At 42.0% G+C, this 12,772-nt stretch overlaps 1 protein-coding gene across 1 annotated transcript in view; it reads left to right on the forward strand.

The window, feature by feature from the left end:
* Window positions 1-994: 994 nt before the first annotated feature.
* Window positions 995-12,772, forward strand: part of cfap20dc (CFAP20 domain containing) — a 28,212-nt gene continuing 16,434 nt past the window's right edge. The window contains exons 1-12 of the mRNA XM_052075458.1: window positions 995-1,338; window positions 1,437-1,526; window positions 1,748-1,841; window positions 2,804-2,876; window positions 3,481-3,595; window positions 3,688-3,841; window positions 5,041-5,187; window positions 6,915-7,087; window positions 7,195-7,270; window positions 8,826-8,945; window positions 9,030-9,155; window positions 12,302-12,627. Coding sequence (XP_051931418.1) covers window positions 1,318-1,338; window positions 1,437-1,526; window positions 1,748-1,841; window positions 2,804-2,876; window positions 3,481-3,595; window positions 3,688-3,841; window positions 5,041-5,187; window positions 6,915-7,087; window positions 7,195-7,270; window positions 8,826-8,945; window positions 9,030-9,155; window positions 12,302-12,627 — 1,515 coding nt within the window. The 5' untranslated portion in view covers window positions 995-1,317. The remainder of the gene's footprint in view (window positions 1,339-1,436; window positions 1,527-1,747; window positions 1,842-2,803; window positions 2,877-3,480; window positions 3,596-3,687; window positions 3,842-5,040; window positions 5,188-6,914; window positions 7,088-7,194; window positions 7,271-8,825; window positions 8,946-9,029; window positions 9,156-12,301; window positions 12,628-12,772) is intronic.

Here is a 12,772-nt window from a genome sequence, read left to right on the forward strand (position 1 = left end):
AAACCTGATATCTTTAAACAGGTTAACCAAGTAATTCATATTCAAAACTCCAGGTTGTCCTGCAGTATGCTTTAACAACTCAAAATGTATTCATTTTCTTTGGGCCTTCTCCCTCCTGCTAGTTGCACTCCTCTTTTATGGATAGGAATCTTAAAGCTCTTTATTAGATTATTCCTTTAAAACATCTAGTCATAAATCGAAAGCACCTTTCAATGTAACGCACCCCGGCGTACAACATTAGCGTACTGGCGCTCAATAATGAACATAAAGTATTGATATTACTTTCCTGACTGACTCGACAAAAAAAAAAAAACAGAATGTATTGGCTTTGGAAAAGTATGGATCTCATTAAATTACTCTGTTTTCCATGCAGATGTTGTCCAGCCTGGATGAAGAACAGTTTTCAATTGATGGCTGGTGGTGTGCTTTTTTTTCCAATGCACACTAATCAGACTCAATACTAAACAGGTATTTATGTGTCTCATTTTGAGTTTCCTGCAGCAACATTTTGTAAAGACACCTATCTACCCATCCTTTAGCATTCGTCCTTATTTGGGTAACTGTCAAAATCATGGCACAGACAAACAAACCACAATTCCCAACAATTGTCAATTTGGAGTCTTCCATTTTTGAACGTGGGATATCCGCACAGGTAGGAGAGATTCGAAGTGAATCTTTTAACCGCGATGCAGACGTGCTAACCACTTGTGTACCATGCAGACAAGACAAGGGGATAAAACCACGTAAAGTGAGGAAGGATTGTAAATTTGGGAATACAATTTAGCGGTCATACTTCGTTGCACATGAAAGTGGACATGCTCATGATGGGCAAACAAAAACGGTACTCTGACGTACACGGAAGACTTACGTAAATTGACGTCATTCTCCCCAAACAAACTGATGTCATATTCACACGTTCTTCAACCTTTACTTGTTGCCAGATGACAGATTAAACACTATTAGTTATTCTGCCGTTCAACAGATGGTACTCAAATGAGTTTGAATAAACTTACAAGAGTGTCGTTCGCTCGCTTCAAAACCACGTAGCGCTTGCAGTCATCGTACATGGTCACTGATTGGTGTATTCTCACCTGTGACAACATCTCTGATTGGCGGGGAGCAACGCTCGTTCATTGATTGGGGTGTTGGTTTTTTTTGTGAGCGGCGCTTTGGGGTAACCATGGCAACGAATACCACGGATGTTTATTTGCTTGCATTTTTCGGCTACACGCCCTAAAAGTCACCGAATGTGAAGTTGCTGGATATAAAGTTAATTGACCAACTATCTTTTGTCCGCTCGGGTGCCAGGGGGAGAAAATGTTCAAGCACAATTATCAGGTAAGCGTGTTGTGTTTATTAGATGTTCTCGTAGCGGAGTTCTGCAGATCAAACAAATCCGATAGCTAAATGGTGGATACAATGTGCCTGTTTTGCAGGGTGGCGCCGGGGTGGAGGTGTTCAGTGCACAAGGGAAAGACCCCGTGGCCAAGTGGAAACTTTGTGGAGGCCAGTCTGCTATACGTAAAGTGAGAAAAGTTCTTTTCTTTAACAGGTGCAATTGGTTTGGTATATTTGAGGTAACTGGAATACATCGACTAAAGGTGTCCTTGAATTCATTATTGAAGACACATACCACAAAGTAACAACCAGTTATGAAATCATTGACTGCAGAGGACCATGAACATTCTGAAAGGATGTCAGTGACTCAAAAAAAATAATAATTCCATAATCATACATCTTTTTCCAGGAGTACGACAAAGAAGTCAAAGGATTTGTTTACTGTCTGGAGGGTAGCGGAAAAATTGTGAAGATGCAAATGCCAGAGAATGGGAAAATGTCACGTAAGTTAACAATAACATGTACCTGAAAAGTAGGAAGTAGTACTTGGGGTAAAATTGTTTTCTGTTGGAACATGCCACAAGAACCAGACAAAATGGGGCGTGCTAACAGACACTATGCAAATATAATCCAAAATCAACCCAGTGAATTGTTGCCCTTTTTAGCAGTTTCATGTGTGTGTGTGTGTAAGAGAGATGCCATACTAAGGATACCAGCAAAGAAGTGTCATGAACTAATCAGAAGTGGATTTAGTGCGACATCGGACAAGGTCTGGCTGCTCAGCAAACTATGAGCACTACAATTGATTAAATAGCAACTTCATACACGGTTGCAACACATTATATGCAACAAAAAAACACCAGGTGACAATTTACTCAACTCTCTTGGGTAAGGTATTTGATTTTATGAGTAGTGGTCCTGGCACCACAGTGTCGACTTTACAATTCTGGTGGTTCACGGTTTGAATCTTAGCTGCATTTTCTCCCTGCGCTTGTGTGGTTTCTCACCATATTCCCTAAATGTATGTGGTACATGAATTGAAGAACTGATGTTATATGTGCTGTTGTGAAATGTTCTGCAAGCGCTTTGTTATAGCTGCAGCTGTTGTGAAGAATATCTTATCTTATATTGGTGTGAATGTCAATGGTTTATGATGTGCTCTGAGATTGGCTGACAACCAGTACAGTGTGTACCTGCTTCTCACCTAAACTAAAATGGGATAACTCAAGAAAAGGATACAACAAACAAAAAACGTATAGGTGGAATAAAGTTCTTTGAATATGAGTGTACATAAAATGTTAATTATTGTTGTTGTTGTTTTTTTTTTAATAAGAACAATTTGGAAATCTGCAATCCCCATGAAATGGATTGTATTCGTCTTGGGAACTTCCACGCAATATATTTTTCATGATTTTTAAGACCTTGCTGCTAACATAATACGTTGTTTTTGATTTCAATTATTTAGTTGGACTTCTCCAAAGATTCTTGGCCATCCAGGTCTATATTCCTCAAGGCAAGGACTTTTCTATGGACCTGGTGTAAGTTTGTCAATGTTTCTATGGCAAAGATTTCCGCAACGTTCTTGACAATGATTATTCAAATACATAAACCAGACTTCAACTTGTGCAGATTGGAGTTGTCATATTTCGTTGAATTATACATTACTGAATAAAATGAAAATCTGTGATTGATGCTGTTATCATGTCAAAAACAGTTCATTCTAATGAAGCTCAGGTTATTCCAAAGTGTCATTATCTTTTTGTAGCACACAACTACCAGTCAAACTTTGTTTCAACAAACTGTTTACTGCAGGTAAACATGAGACTTTATAACCAATAATAGAATATTGGGTTTGCTATTTGTTTTTGTTTTTTCCAAAAAAACAAACTAGCAACAGATGAAAATAGTGTGTGAATACAACTTGCTTATTTTGATATTCCTCATGCATCATATTTTTAGACTCAAGTGAAATGTTCTCATTCTTTTTTTTCTTTTTTCTTTTTAGTGTGCATGTGTGTGCTTGCATGCCTGCATATATGCACGTTTGTATGTGTTCGGCACTGATTTCACAGCACTCACAAACTGCCTCTGTGGTCACGGCATCGTATATTCACAACATTCCCTGTTTTACCTCTGCCACAGAATAACAGATGTCGGCCACCTAAAGCGACGACTCTGCTTATCGACCGTGCATAAAGAGTTGTCCGCCACACTCTGGCATGCAAAACTACCTCTGGCAGGAGTGAAACGCAATATTGTGAGTATCTGACTCATCCCAGAAATGCTGTCATTATTTTTAGGTGAGCTCTGTGTCCCTTACCATATGAAATCCTTTCGCTCTTGTCTCAGTGGACCATGTTGTTTGTTGACCTTGTGTCCTTTACCGGAGAGTTGTTCAAGGCTGCCGAATTTTTGTCCCTGGATGGCATCACCCTGTTTGCCAGCTGTAAAGTGCGAAGAATCTTTACCATGAAAACGGAGCCAACTGTACCGACAAATGATGGTAAAGACTAATAATCGTACATTCACCATTAATGTCAAAATGGATTATGTTACACTCTGTTCATCCTAACTTGCTACCGGTTACTGTCACACTGTACATTCCGAAGTCTAACACACTGTTCCCTGGAGCTTGTTGACTTCGAAGTTGTTTTCGATTTCGAGACAAAAAGAATAATATAAAGTGAAATGATTTGTTCTCGTTACAAACTGTCAACATAAAATCTTGATGAAATCTACATATGATCTTTTAATCTTTGAATCAACATGAAATGTTCCTAAATGCATAAAGAGAAGATAAAACACTTTAAAATAAAACTAAATTAGACGTTTATACGCAAACGTAAATGTGTTGAAAACTATATACACCACACATGAGTTTTAACAACCCTGTCAAATTTGAATGATTTAAAAAAAATCGCCACGTATATGAAATAAGGCTTCAATCACGTAAAACAAAAAAAAAAGTAATAAATCAAGCCTTTGTGTCTCCCCTCTCAAATACTTTGGGATTATCTGCTTAAAGTGATGCAAACACACCCTGCTCGATTAACCCTAATTATCGATTCACTACCACAGCTGAAAGTAGTGTTACATGCACTATGAAAACGACGCTAGCTTGCATAATGTAAAACTACATTATTAGCTTCAGCAACAAAATTGAGAAGGTACTCTGGAATACATTTAGAAATTGTATAGTTATATACACATATAAAAACACATGGTGATTTACACTCATTTAGTGGGGACATAACGTGACTGCCGACTGGTCACCCACCTACGTCACTGGGCAGTTCAAGTTATTATATGGAAAAACATTTTCACACGAAAGTCCCACAAATAGTGACTGCATTGCTTCTATCTTTGCACCTGTCTTCAGTCATTAGCTTCCAATGTGTAAAATGTATTCAGCATCCAATCCATGGATAGTCTCTCTAGGGACTTGAAAATTAAATAAGACACCTGGCACTTGACAGAACAGGAAGGTGTTCGCAGTATACAAAAAGTAACAATATTGCTTTAAGACTGTATCCACACCGTATGTAACAGGGCTTCAGGCATTGTGATGGTGTGGACTCAAGTTCTATTGGACCTTGAGAGATATTATCTCAAAAAATGTAAATCAACCTATGAAGGTGTTTGTGTTATTTTTGTGTTCGCGGTGTCATACACGTTGATTTATTTTGGCATCGTCTCCTCCAGATATGTTTCTCGGTGGGCCCAGTGTTATGGATCAAATCCCTCGCAGCTGCCAGTTCCCACCAAACATTTGCCATGAGTGTCAGCTTCTGAACATGGCCATCTTGCAGAAGGCCAATTTGAGGACAACTCAGGCAAACGTCGACTCTGGTGAGCGCTAATGGTCGAATGAATCGGTAAAGAAAATGTCGGGGCTCTGTCTTCTGCAAACTGGCAGATTGGAAGATGAGATGCCAAAACACATTATTAGCCATTTCAAATCAACTTCCAAGTCGGATGATCCCGTTCAACCCAAACAAAATCAATACAAATTCAAACAATGCATAAATGTAAGGGAATAAGATGAAAATTCAATCTAGATGTGAGCCTTGTAAAACGTGTGCGGTAAAATGCCAAACGGTCAGCTATGTTGGCATGGGAATGTCTGATGACCTATGGAGTCGAGGGGGAAGGAAGAACCGGCACTTGACTCTCAAACAAGCATCAATTAGGATGGAAGGGTTTTAAAAAAGGACCTAACCGGTTGTTACGGCAACCCGAGGAGGATACTGCACCTCGGATCCATTTCGTTAACAATCCGGTGATCTTTCCTCAAAGTGGTTTGCAGTGGGGGGTTTTTAAGTAAAGAAAAGTGACTTCAGGTAGTAATAGGGGAAAACGGTTTATCGTATTCGCTCATTGTGGCTGCATGCCTTTATTTTCTGACCGATTTACGGTTGCCCTGGCAATGGCTGAACTATTGTTCGCCAGTCCAGCTCTTATTGGAAAAAAAAAAGAAAATGATTTTCATCTTGATTAAAAAAATATATATATATATTTGATTGCAGGACGCTCAAATATGATTTTATGTTCTCACAAACTGTTCAAGTGCATAACTGCAGCACTTATACCCAGAAGGCAAATGGCAAAGGGTTTCCAGTTCGAGTGCATTTTGTTTTCCTACAGTTAAATGGGCACATCATTTGTACTTCTATTTGCACGGAGTCACTTGTACTTTATTTCCTCCTCATATACAAAGACATGCACCAGTAATCCAGTCCTGCAGCCTCTGTGGCCGCTTTTATCGGCATATATTTATTTGTTCTGACAGCCGTTTCGGTCGTGTTGACTCGAGCGGCGGTGCCCGCAAAAGATAGAAGCGACCACCTACTAGAATGAGCTTATCGTCGCTTCGCATCATTAGCATATACCGTTCCCTCATCACAATTAAAAAGGATTGCTAATAAAGAAGACGTTCCGGTTAAAAGGCGACAGCTCCGCCTGCTTGCCCCAGTGCCTTGTCAAGAACTGTTACGTACAAAGTCGCAATAAACAACCCAAACATCTCATTCCTACGCAAAACGCATTTGATTCCAGGTCGCAGATTGTTTTTATTTACAGCTCCAGGATTTAGCCATCTGTCACTGCAAGTTTATTTTGCCCACATTCTTTCATGAGTTCTCGCGGACTGCTGCTTTCCCTGCGCGTCTCTTTGTATCGCTGCGCCTTCTTCGAAAAACATCACACAAGTTTTTACCTTTTGATAGGAGACTGAAACACGCCGCCAAAGTAAATGGCCGTGTAAATGCCAATGGTCCCGTGTCGTCAATGGAACTGTTCTTTATTCCGAGAATCAAATAGGCCCGTCCGAATGCGACATGATACAAGGCTGGAAATGTGCCACCGCCTGCTCTCCCCAGACCATCGAGAGAGCATGTCCACACCTTTCACAGCTTTACCAAATTGATCGTGCAACTGCAATTGATATCATCATTGATCATCATCATTTTCGGCATTAGATAAAGTGCTTATTATTTGCAGCCCCACTTTAAGCAGGAGCGCACTTGCTATTGTTGAAGATCAATAACTGTCAATAAGTAATGTGGCTGTCCGTGAAGGACCTGACCAGCATCCTGCCGCCAGATCAGTCACTTCTCACAGAAGCAAGCCCCAGGCATCTCCACACACGGCCTCGGGCTCAAGAGCCGCTGCACGGGCAACACAAGCTGGACGAAAAGGTGGCCAGGCCACGATTGGGATGGAAAAAGGGGAACCCTGTAATGAAAAAACAGTAAGAACACAAACCACACACACAAGACATCCATGTTTATAATTCGGGCATTCATGTCATGGTGTTACTCATCATTATTTTTTTTGTCTTTGCAATATGTCCCACAGGCATCCTTAAATCCGACACGCCAGCAATTTAATGCACACGGTGGAGATGCAGAATCATCACACCTTCATCAAGCGGGTAATGATTCGTTTTGATATCTGGTTTGGCACTTACAGGGTATATACATCACGCTGTATTATGTCACCTTGATGCGCAGCAGTTCAAATGAAAAGTCGATTGTACATCCAGCCGCATCTATGATTAGGTATCCAAGACAAGGGCGGTATAAACAATTTCAGCCGTTACAAATTTAATAATGCAATTTTAACCCTTTCATGCACAAATAATGATGATAACCTGTCACCGGATAACATGATAAACTGTTCATTGTAGTAACCGCTGTCTCTGAAAGGGTGAAAGTCAGTGTGAAAGGAAACATATATATATGCATTTTTTTTCACGTTATAAAACAGTTCCCAAGTGTCTTGACATGTTTGTGGCATGCTTTACATGAATACAACCATCGGGATCAAAAATTATAGACATATTTTACGGTATATTTCTTGCCTTGGTGAAATCAACTCGCTAAAGGGGGCAGACCCATCGAAAGCAGTGAGGCAACCCTCATCCTACCCGACGTACGGCTGGGCCAATGGCAAGCCGGGCTTCCCTTCGAATGACGATGAGTGGGATGAAACTCGCTGGCATGTTCCTGTGGGCTACTGGCTCTCTCCTCAGCGGCAACTGTTCATTAATTTCACACTTGACGGGTTGAGCAGTGTAGAGGTCGTGGGGTCGATCCCGGCTCCAGCCTTCCTGTGTTGAGTTTGCATGTTCTCCTCGGGTTTTCTCCGGGTACTCCGGTTTCCTCCCACTTTCCAAAAACAGGCATGGCAGGCTGATTGAACACTCCAAATTATCCCTTGGTGTGAGTCTGAGCGCGGATGGTTGTTTGTCTGTGTATGCCCTGCGATTGGCTGCCAACTGGTTCAGGGTGTCCCCCGCCTACTACCCAAAGATAGCTGGGACACCACCTCCCCCGCGACCCTTGTGAGGATAAAGCGGATCAGAAAATCCAATGGGTGGATGGATGGGTTGAGAGGCACCCTAGAATACCAACTTCTTGTCGATAAACATAAAAAATTTGCATTTTCCATCATAGAGTTACTCTTTCAAAAATAAATGTTTATTATTCTGATTGTGACTTGCAGTGCTGTATAACTGCATTGCAGCATACTAAGATGCGATTCTAATATTTAGTATCTCTGATACAGCTTTTCAAGAAGTTTTCTTGATGGAAACAGCGCTCAATATTATATTTCAGGGCCACACTGAATTTTGGTGCCCCTTCCTTCCGCTTGCATGTGGTTACTCTAGTTACTCTAGAGTTACTCTAGTTTCCTCCCACGTAAAAACAAAACAAACAAAGAAAACTTAGATTTGTTTTCCGTAGGTGTGAAGGTGAGTGTGAACGGTTGTTTACCAAATGTGGTGGTCCGTTGATACCCCATTCATATGGCAAGTGGACCGCCATTGATCGCCATTGTAGCAGAAAGCTCACTTGAGATCAAAATAAGTCGAATGAGTAAAACTCCTAATAAAGCTTTTGCTGTGAATTAAAACAAGACCCCGCGTTGTTGCTGCGCTGCGCGACCGGTTTATTTCACGGTCGACTGGCATTTATTGTACATAGGAGCACCCTCCAGCTTGCAGGCGCATCCTCCAAGAGGCAAAGTGCTCAACAAGCAAGCATCTGAGAGGCGAAAGTTACGAGTCCAAAGCGCAGTGTCGGAAAGGCTCCAAGCACTGCTGGGTACACCGCAAACGCTCGAATGCATGTATGAAAGGACAAAACCACTTCTGCTTTGAAATTGTGCTTTTTTTTCTGCCACTGAAGAGCCCGCTCATGTTGGCCACGGCAGGAGAAATGAGACCCGAGAGAAATCCAGTCCTCCATCAAGTGGGCTGGAGAGCAGACAAGAACCTTTGACCTCAAAAGAAACGACAGAGGTCCTAAAAGCAGGTGAGGCTCACATCTACTCGGAATGTTGAAGCAGCACGATGGCACTTTCAGGCAAAATAATGGCTACTTTTCCTCTAATTATTCAAAAGACACGTTGAGTGAGCTGGCACCAGCGTAGCATTGAATCCAAGCTGCTGTAATTCTTTTCAAATTTCAGTTTGCTTGAAAGTGTTGCCGGAATTTTAATGAGCCTGATTCTAGGTTGCATACATCACCGCTTTTGTTCCACCTTTTTCAATTTTGCATCACCCACGCCGTGGTCCTCGACTGCGGATTTTTGGAGCCGAGCTATTCCTAGTCTTTCGTCTCACACACAACAAAAACAAGTGCATTTGGAAGGTCGTCGTGCGAACGCTGGGAGAGGCACGCATGATTACTGATGTTATTCTTCAAAGCCAAAATGCTTAACGCATATCTTTGGATTCATACACAGTTGCACAACAGAATGCGGCGCGCATCAGGAAATGGTAATCATACATACTTTGTCTCGGTTCACTAATAAACACTGAGCGTTGCACACGCCGAGGATGTCCATTTGTGAATACATTGAGACAAGATCGGGATTTCAGAATTTTGTTTTATTAGCGTGCCTTGAGATTTTTCCAAAGTAAAATGAGTGAGTTGGCTCAGGAGAGGTTGGAATCACTGAATTATAGTGGTGAGCACAGACGTTTGGGATTCAAATATGAGCTGTGCCGCCCGGTGATCGAAGTGGTTACCGCGTCGACCTCACATTGCAGAGGTACCCGGCTTGATTCCAGCTCTAGGCTTCCTGTGTGGAGTTTGCATGTTCTCCCCGTACCTGTGTGGGTTTTCTCTGGGTACTCCGCTTTCCTCGCACATTCCAAAAACATGCATGGAACACTCTAAATTGTCCCTAGGTGTGAAGGTAAGAGCGGATGGTTGTTTGTCTCTGTGTGTACCATGCGATTGTCTGGTAACCGATTCAGGGTGTCCCCCGCATACTGCCCGAAGACAGCTGGGATAGAATCTAGTACCCCCCCGCGACCCTTGTGAGGATAAAGCTGATAGGAAAATGGATGCATGAATGGATTGATGTGAGCTGTGGCTATACAACACGGGTAGGAAGCTCAGTTTCCTCGAGAGCCAAATCCTGACTGCTTTAGATCTCTCCCTCTCTACTTTAACACACCTGATTCTGATGATCAGCTCATCAGCAAGCGCTGTAGAGGCCTAACACGATCATGAGCAATTGAATCAGGTCTGTTGGAGTAGGGAGGGAAATAAACCAAGCAGGATATTTTTCTAAATAGTGGTCAGGGCAGCTCATTCGCTCAGTGTTTATCGCGGCTGCCTCACAGTTAGGGCGTATGGAGTTGGAATCCGGGCGCCAGCCTTGCTGTGTGGAGTTTGCTTGTTCGCCCTGCGTGTTTGTGTGGGATTTCTCTGCACAGTATATTTCGTAGAGTGTACATTTTACTCAATAGACTATACTGTACTTGGACGCAGTCTAGTGTAGAGTTTACACTTGGAAGAGAGTCAACAATTCAGAGGACATCAGACAACATCAGAGTTTAATGATCATTTCGAGGAGTCGATGAAACTTGAAAGTCCCGTTAACGTGAAAGTAAATGACTTATAAATTTGACACAGCACAGAAAAGCGTTTTGCTGACAACTTTCAATAAATGAAAAAAATAAAAATAAAACAATTACACAGTACAATTGCTCCATTAAGTTTACAGAACGACTTTTTTTTTCCTCTGAGTTGAATTTAAAATTTTGGAATACACTCGAGCGGCATGAAATCTTCAGAATGGCTCAAAATGTCTTTGCTCATAATACATGAGGCTCTCATCGCTGTAAAATGTTGACTAACTTATGTTCCCATAAAATAAAAGTTGATTTCAATCATTCCACAACACATGAATCCACAACTTTGAGAGAGGAAAAAAATGACGCTCAAGATCTTACTTTCTTCCTCCTGCAAATCTTACACTGTACTGGGAACAAATTGAGTAATTTTCAGAGTAAAATGTGCTGTGTGCATACTCTCACATTGCCAAAACATGCATGTTCAATAGATTCATTGTTGAAGACGCCGGTGTAAAACTCAAGGCGCGGGGGCTAGATCAGGCCCGCTACCTCATTTTATGTGGCCCGCAAAAGCAAATCAAACATGTCAACTTCCACAATGCTAGCTAAACTCTGTAGTAAAATTCTCTACTGTGATAAATAAGAACAACATTGTAAGCATTTTCTTGTTACCAAATCTGTCATTACAGTAACTTAGACACAAGTGGAGTAAACCGTTATCCTTGACTTCTTTATATGGTTTCAGTCACAGTAACTAATATATGGTCCATGAAAAAAATGAGTTTGACACCTCTGCTCTAAATTATCCATACATGTGAATCTATATAAATGGTTGTTTGTGAATATGCAACTAGTCTGGGGTGCACCCCACCCCTCAACCCACCTGACCCGAATGAGCACATCTGCTATAGAAAAAGCATAGATGGAGTTAATTAAACATTTTAAAAATGCCAAGAAGGGATTATTCACTTCCATCAGTAGTTTTTGATTGGATGTGATAATATTGCAGTCCTCATTGAATTAATTTCTTCGACAGCAGCATCTTTCATTAGCCGCACACGCTATTTTGAAGGGAAGCACAATTTATATATAGCCGCTCCTCCGGAGCTGCGAGTTCCTTTGGCCAATCGTGCTCACAGTAGTTAGTTCATTAATGGTAATGTGGCACGTTAAATAAAAGTCAGAGTGACATCTCCCGGGTCCAGGGATTGCCACACAGTGGGCAATTAGAGGAAGCGATTATACTGACGAGAGGTTGAAACGTGCTTGCTCATTCATATCGAGAGGTGCCCCCATGTTTGAGCTCAGGCCCGCTGTGGAGTTTGAGCGCCGAGCGTCTCTCATGTGCACACATGAATGCTTGCAGCTTTTTCTTAAGGTTGGACGTAATTAAATAATACGCTCCCATTTTTCTCAGTCGAGTTAGCGGAAGTGAAGACTGCGTTCCAATAGATTGAATCCTCTATTCTAGACCCTGTGAGTCTTATCACATTTATATATATATCCTTCATTTTGTCATTTATTTATTTATTTATTTTAGATTTAAATACTTCAGTCTTTTCTCTCTTGTCAAATCATCTTCTCTTCTAGACGAAAGCAGTTTGAATTCACCGGGCGCAAGTTCCATATCGCCTCCGACCACACCGGCACAGCCTCTCCCCGACTCGACCCAGCCCGCTTCCTCTCCTGACCCGCAGGTCCGGAGCTGCTGGGAGAGTAATGACGATGAGCCCGAGCTGCGGCTCACTCTGCGGGAGGAGGTGTTCACTTTCGCATCCCCGCCCCACTCACCCAAAGGAGGCCAAGGCCGGGGTGAGCGGAAGACGGAGATGAGAGGCGATCAGGTTCAAAGCCCAAATGGGACACGCGGTGAAGCCCAGCCCGAAGATGATTTCATTGGCAGTGAAAGTGATGAGGTACGCTCACTCTGGGGAGGAGGGGAGAGTAGGGGGGACACACAAAGGCACCCTCTTCAGCTAGATACATTGCTCACTATCTCTTTGACATAAATGAGCAGCTGCCTTGGGCCACACGATTTGTAGCGTGGCGTTTTTATTTTAG

Source organism: Hippocampus zosterae, chromosome 9 (genome assembly GCF_025434085.1).
Source record: "Hippocampus zosterae strain Florida chromosome 9, ASM2543408v3, whole genome shotgun sequence".
Taxonomy (NCBI): Eukaryota; Metazoa; Chordata; class Actinopteri; order Syngnathiformes; family Syngnathidae; genus Hippocampus; species Hippocampus zosterae.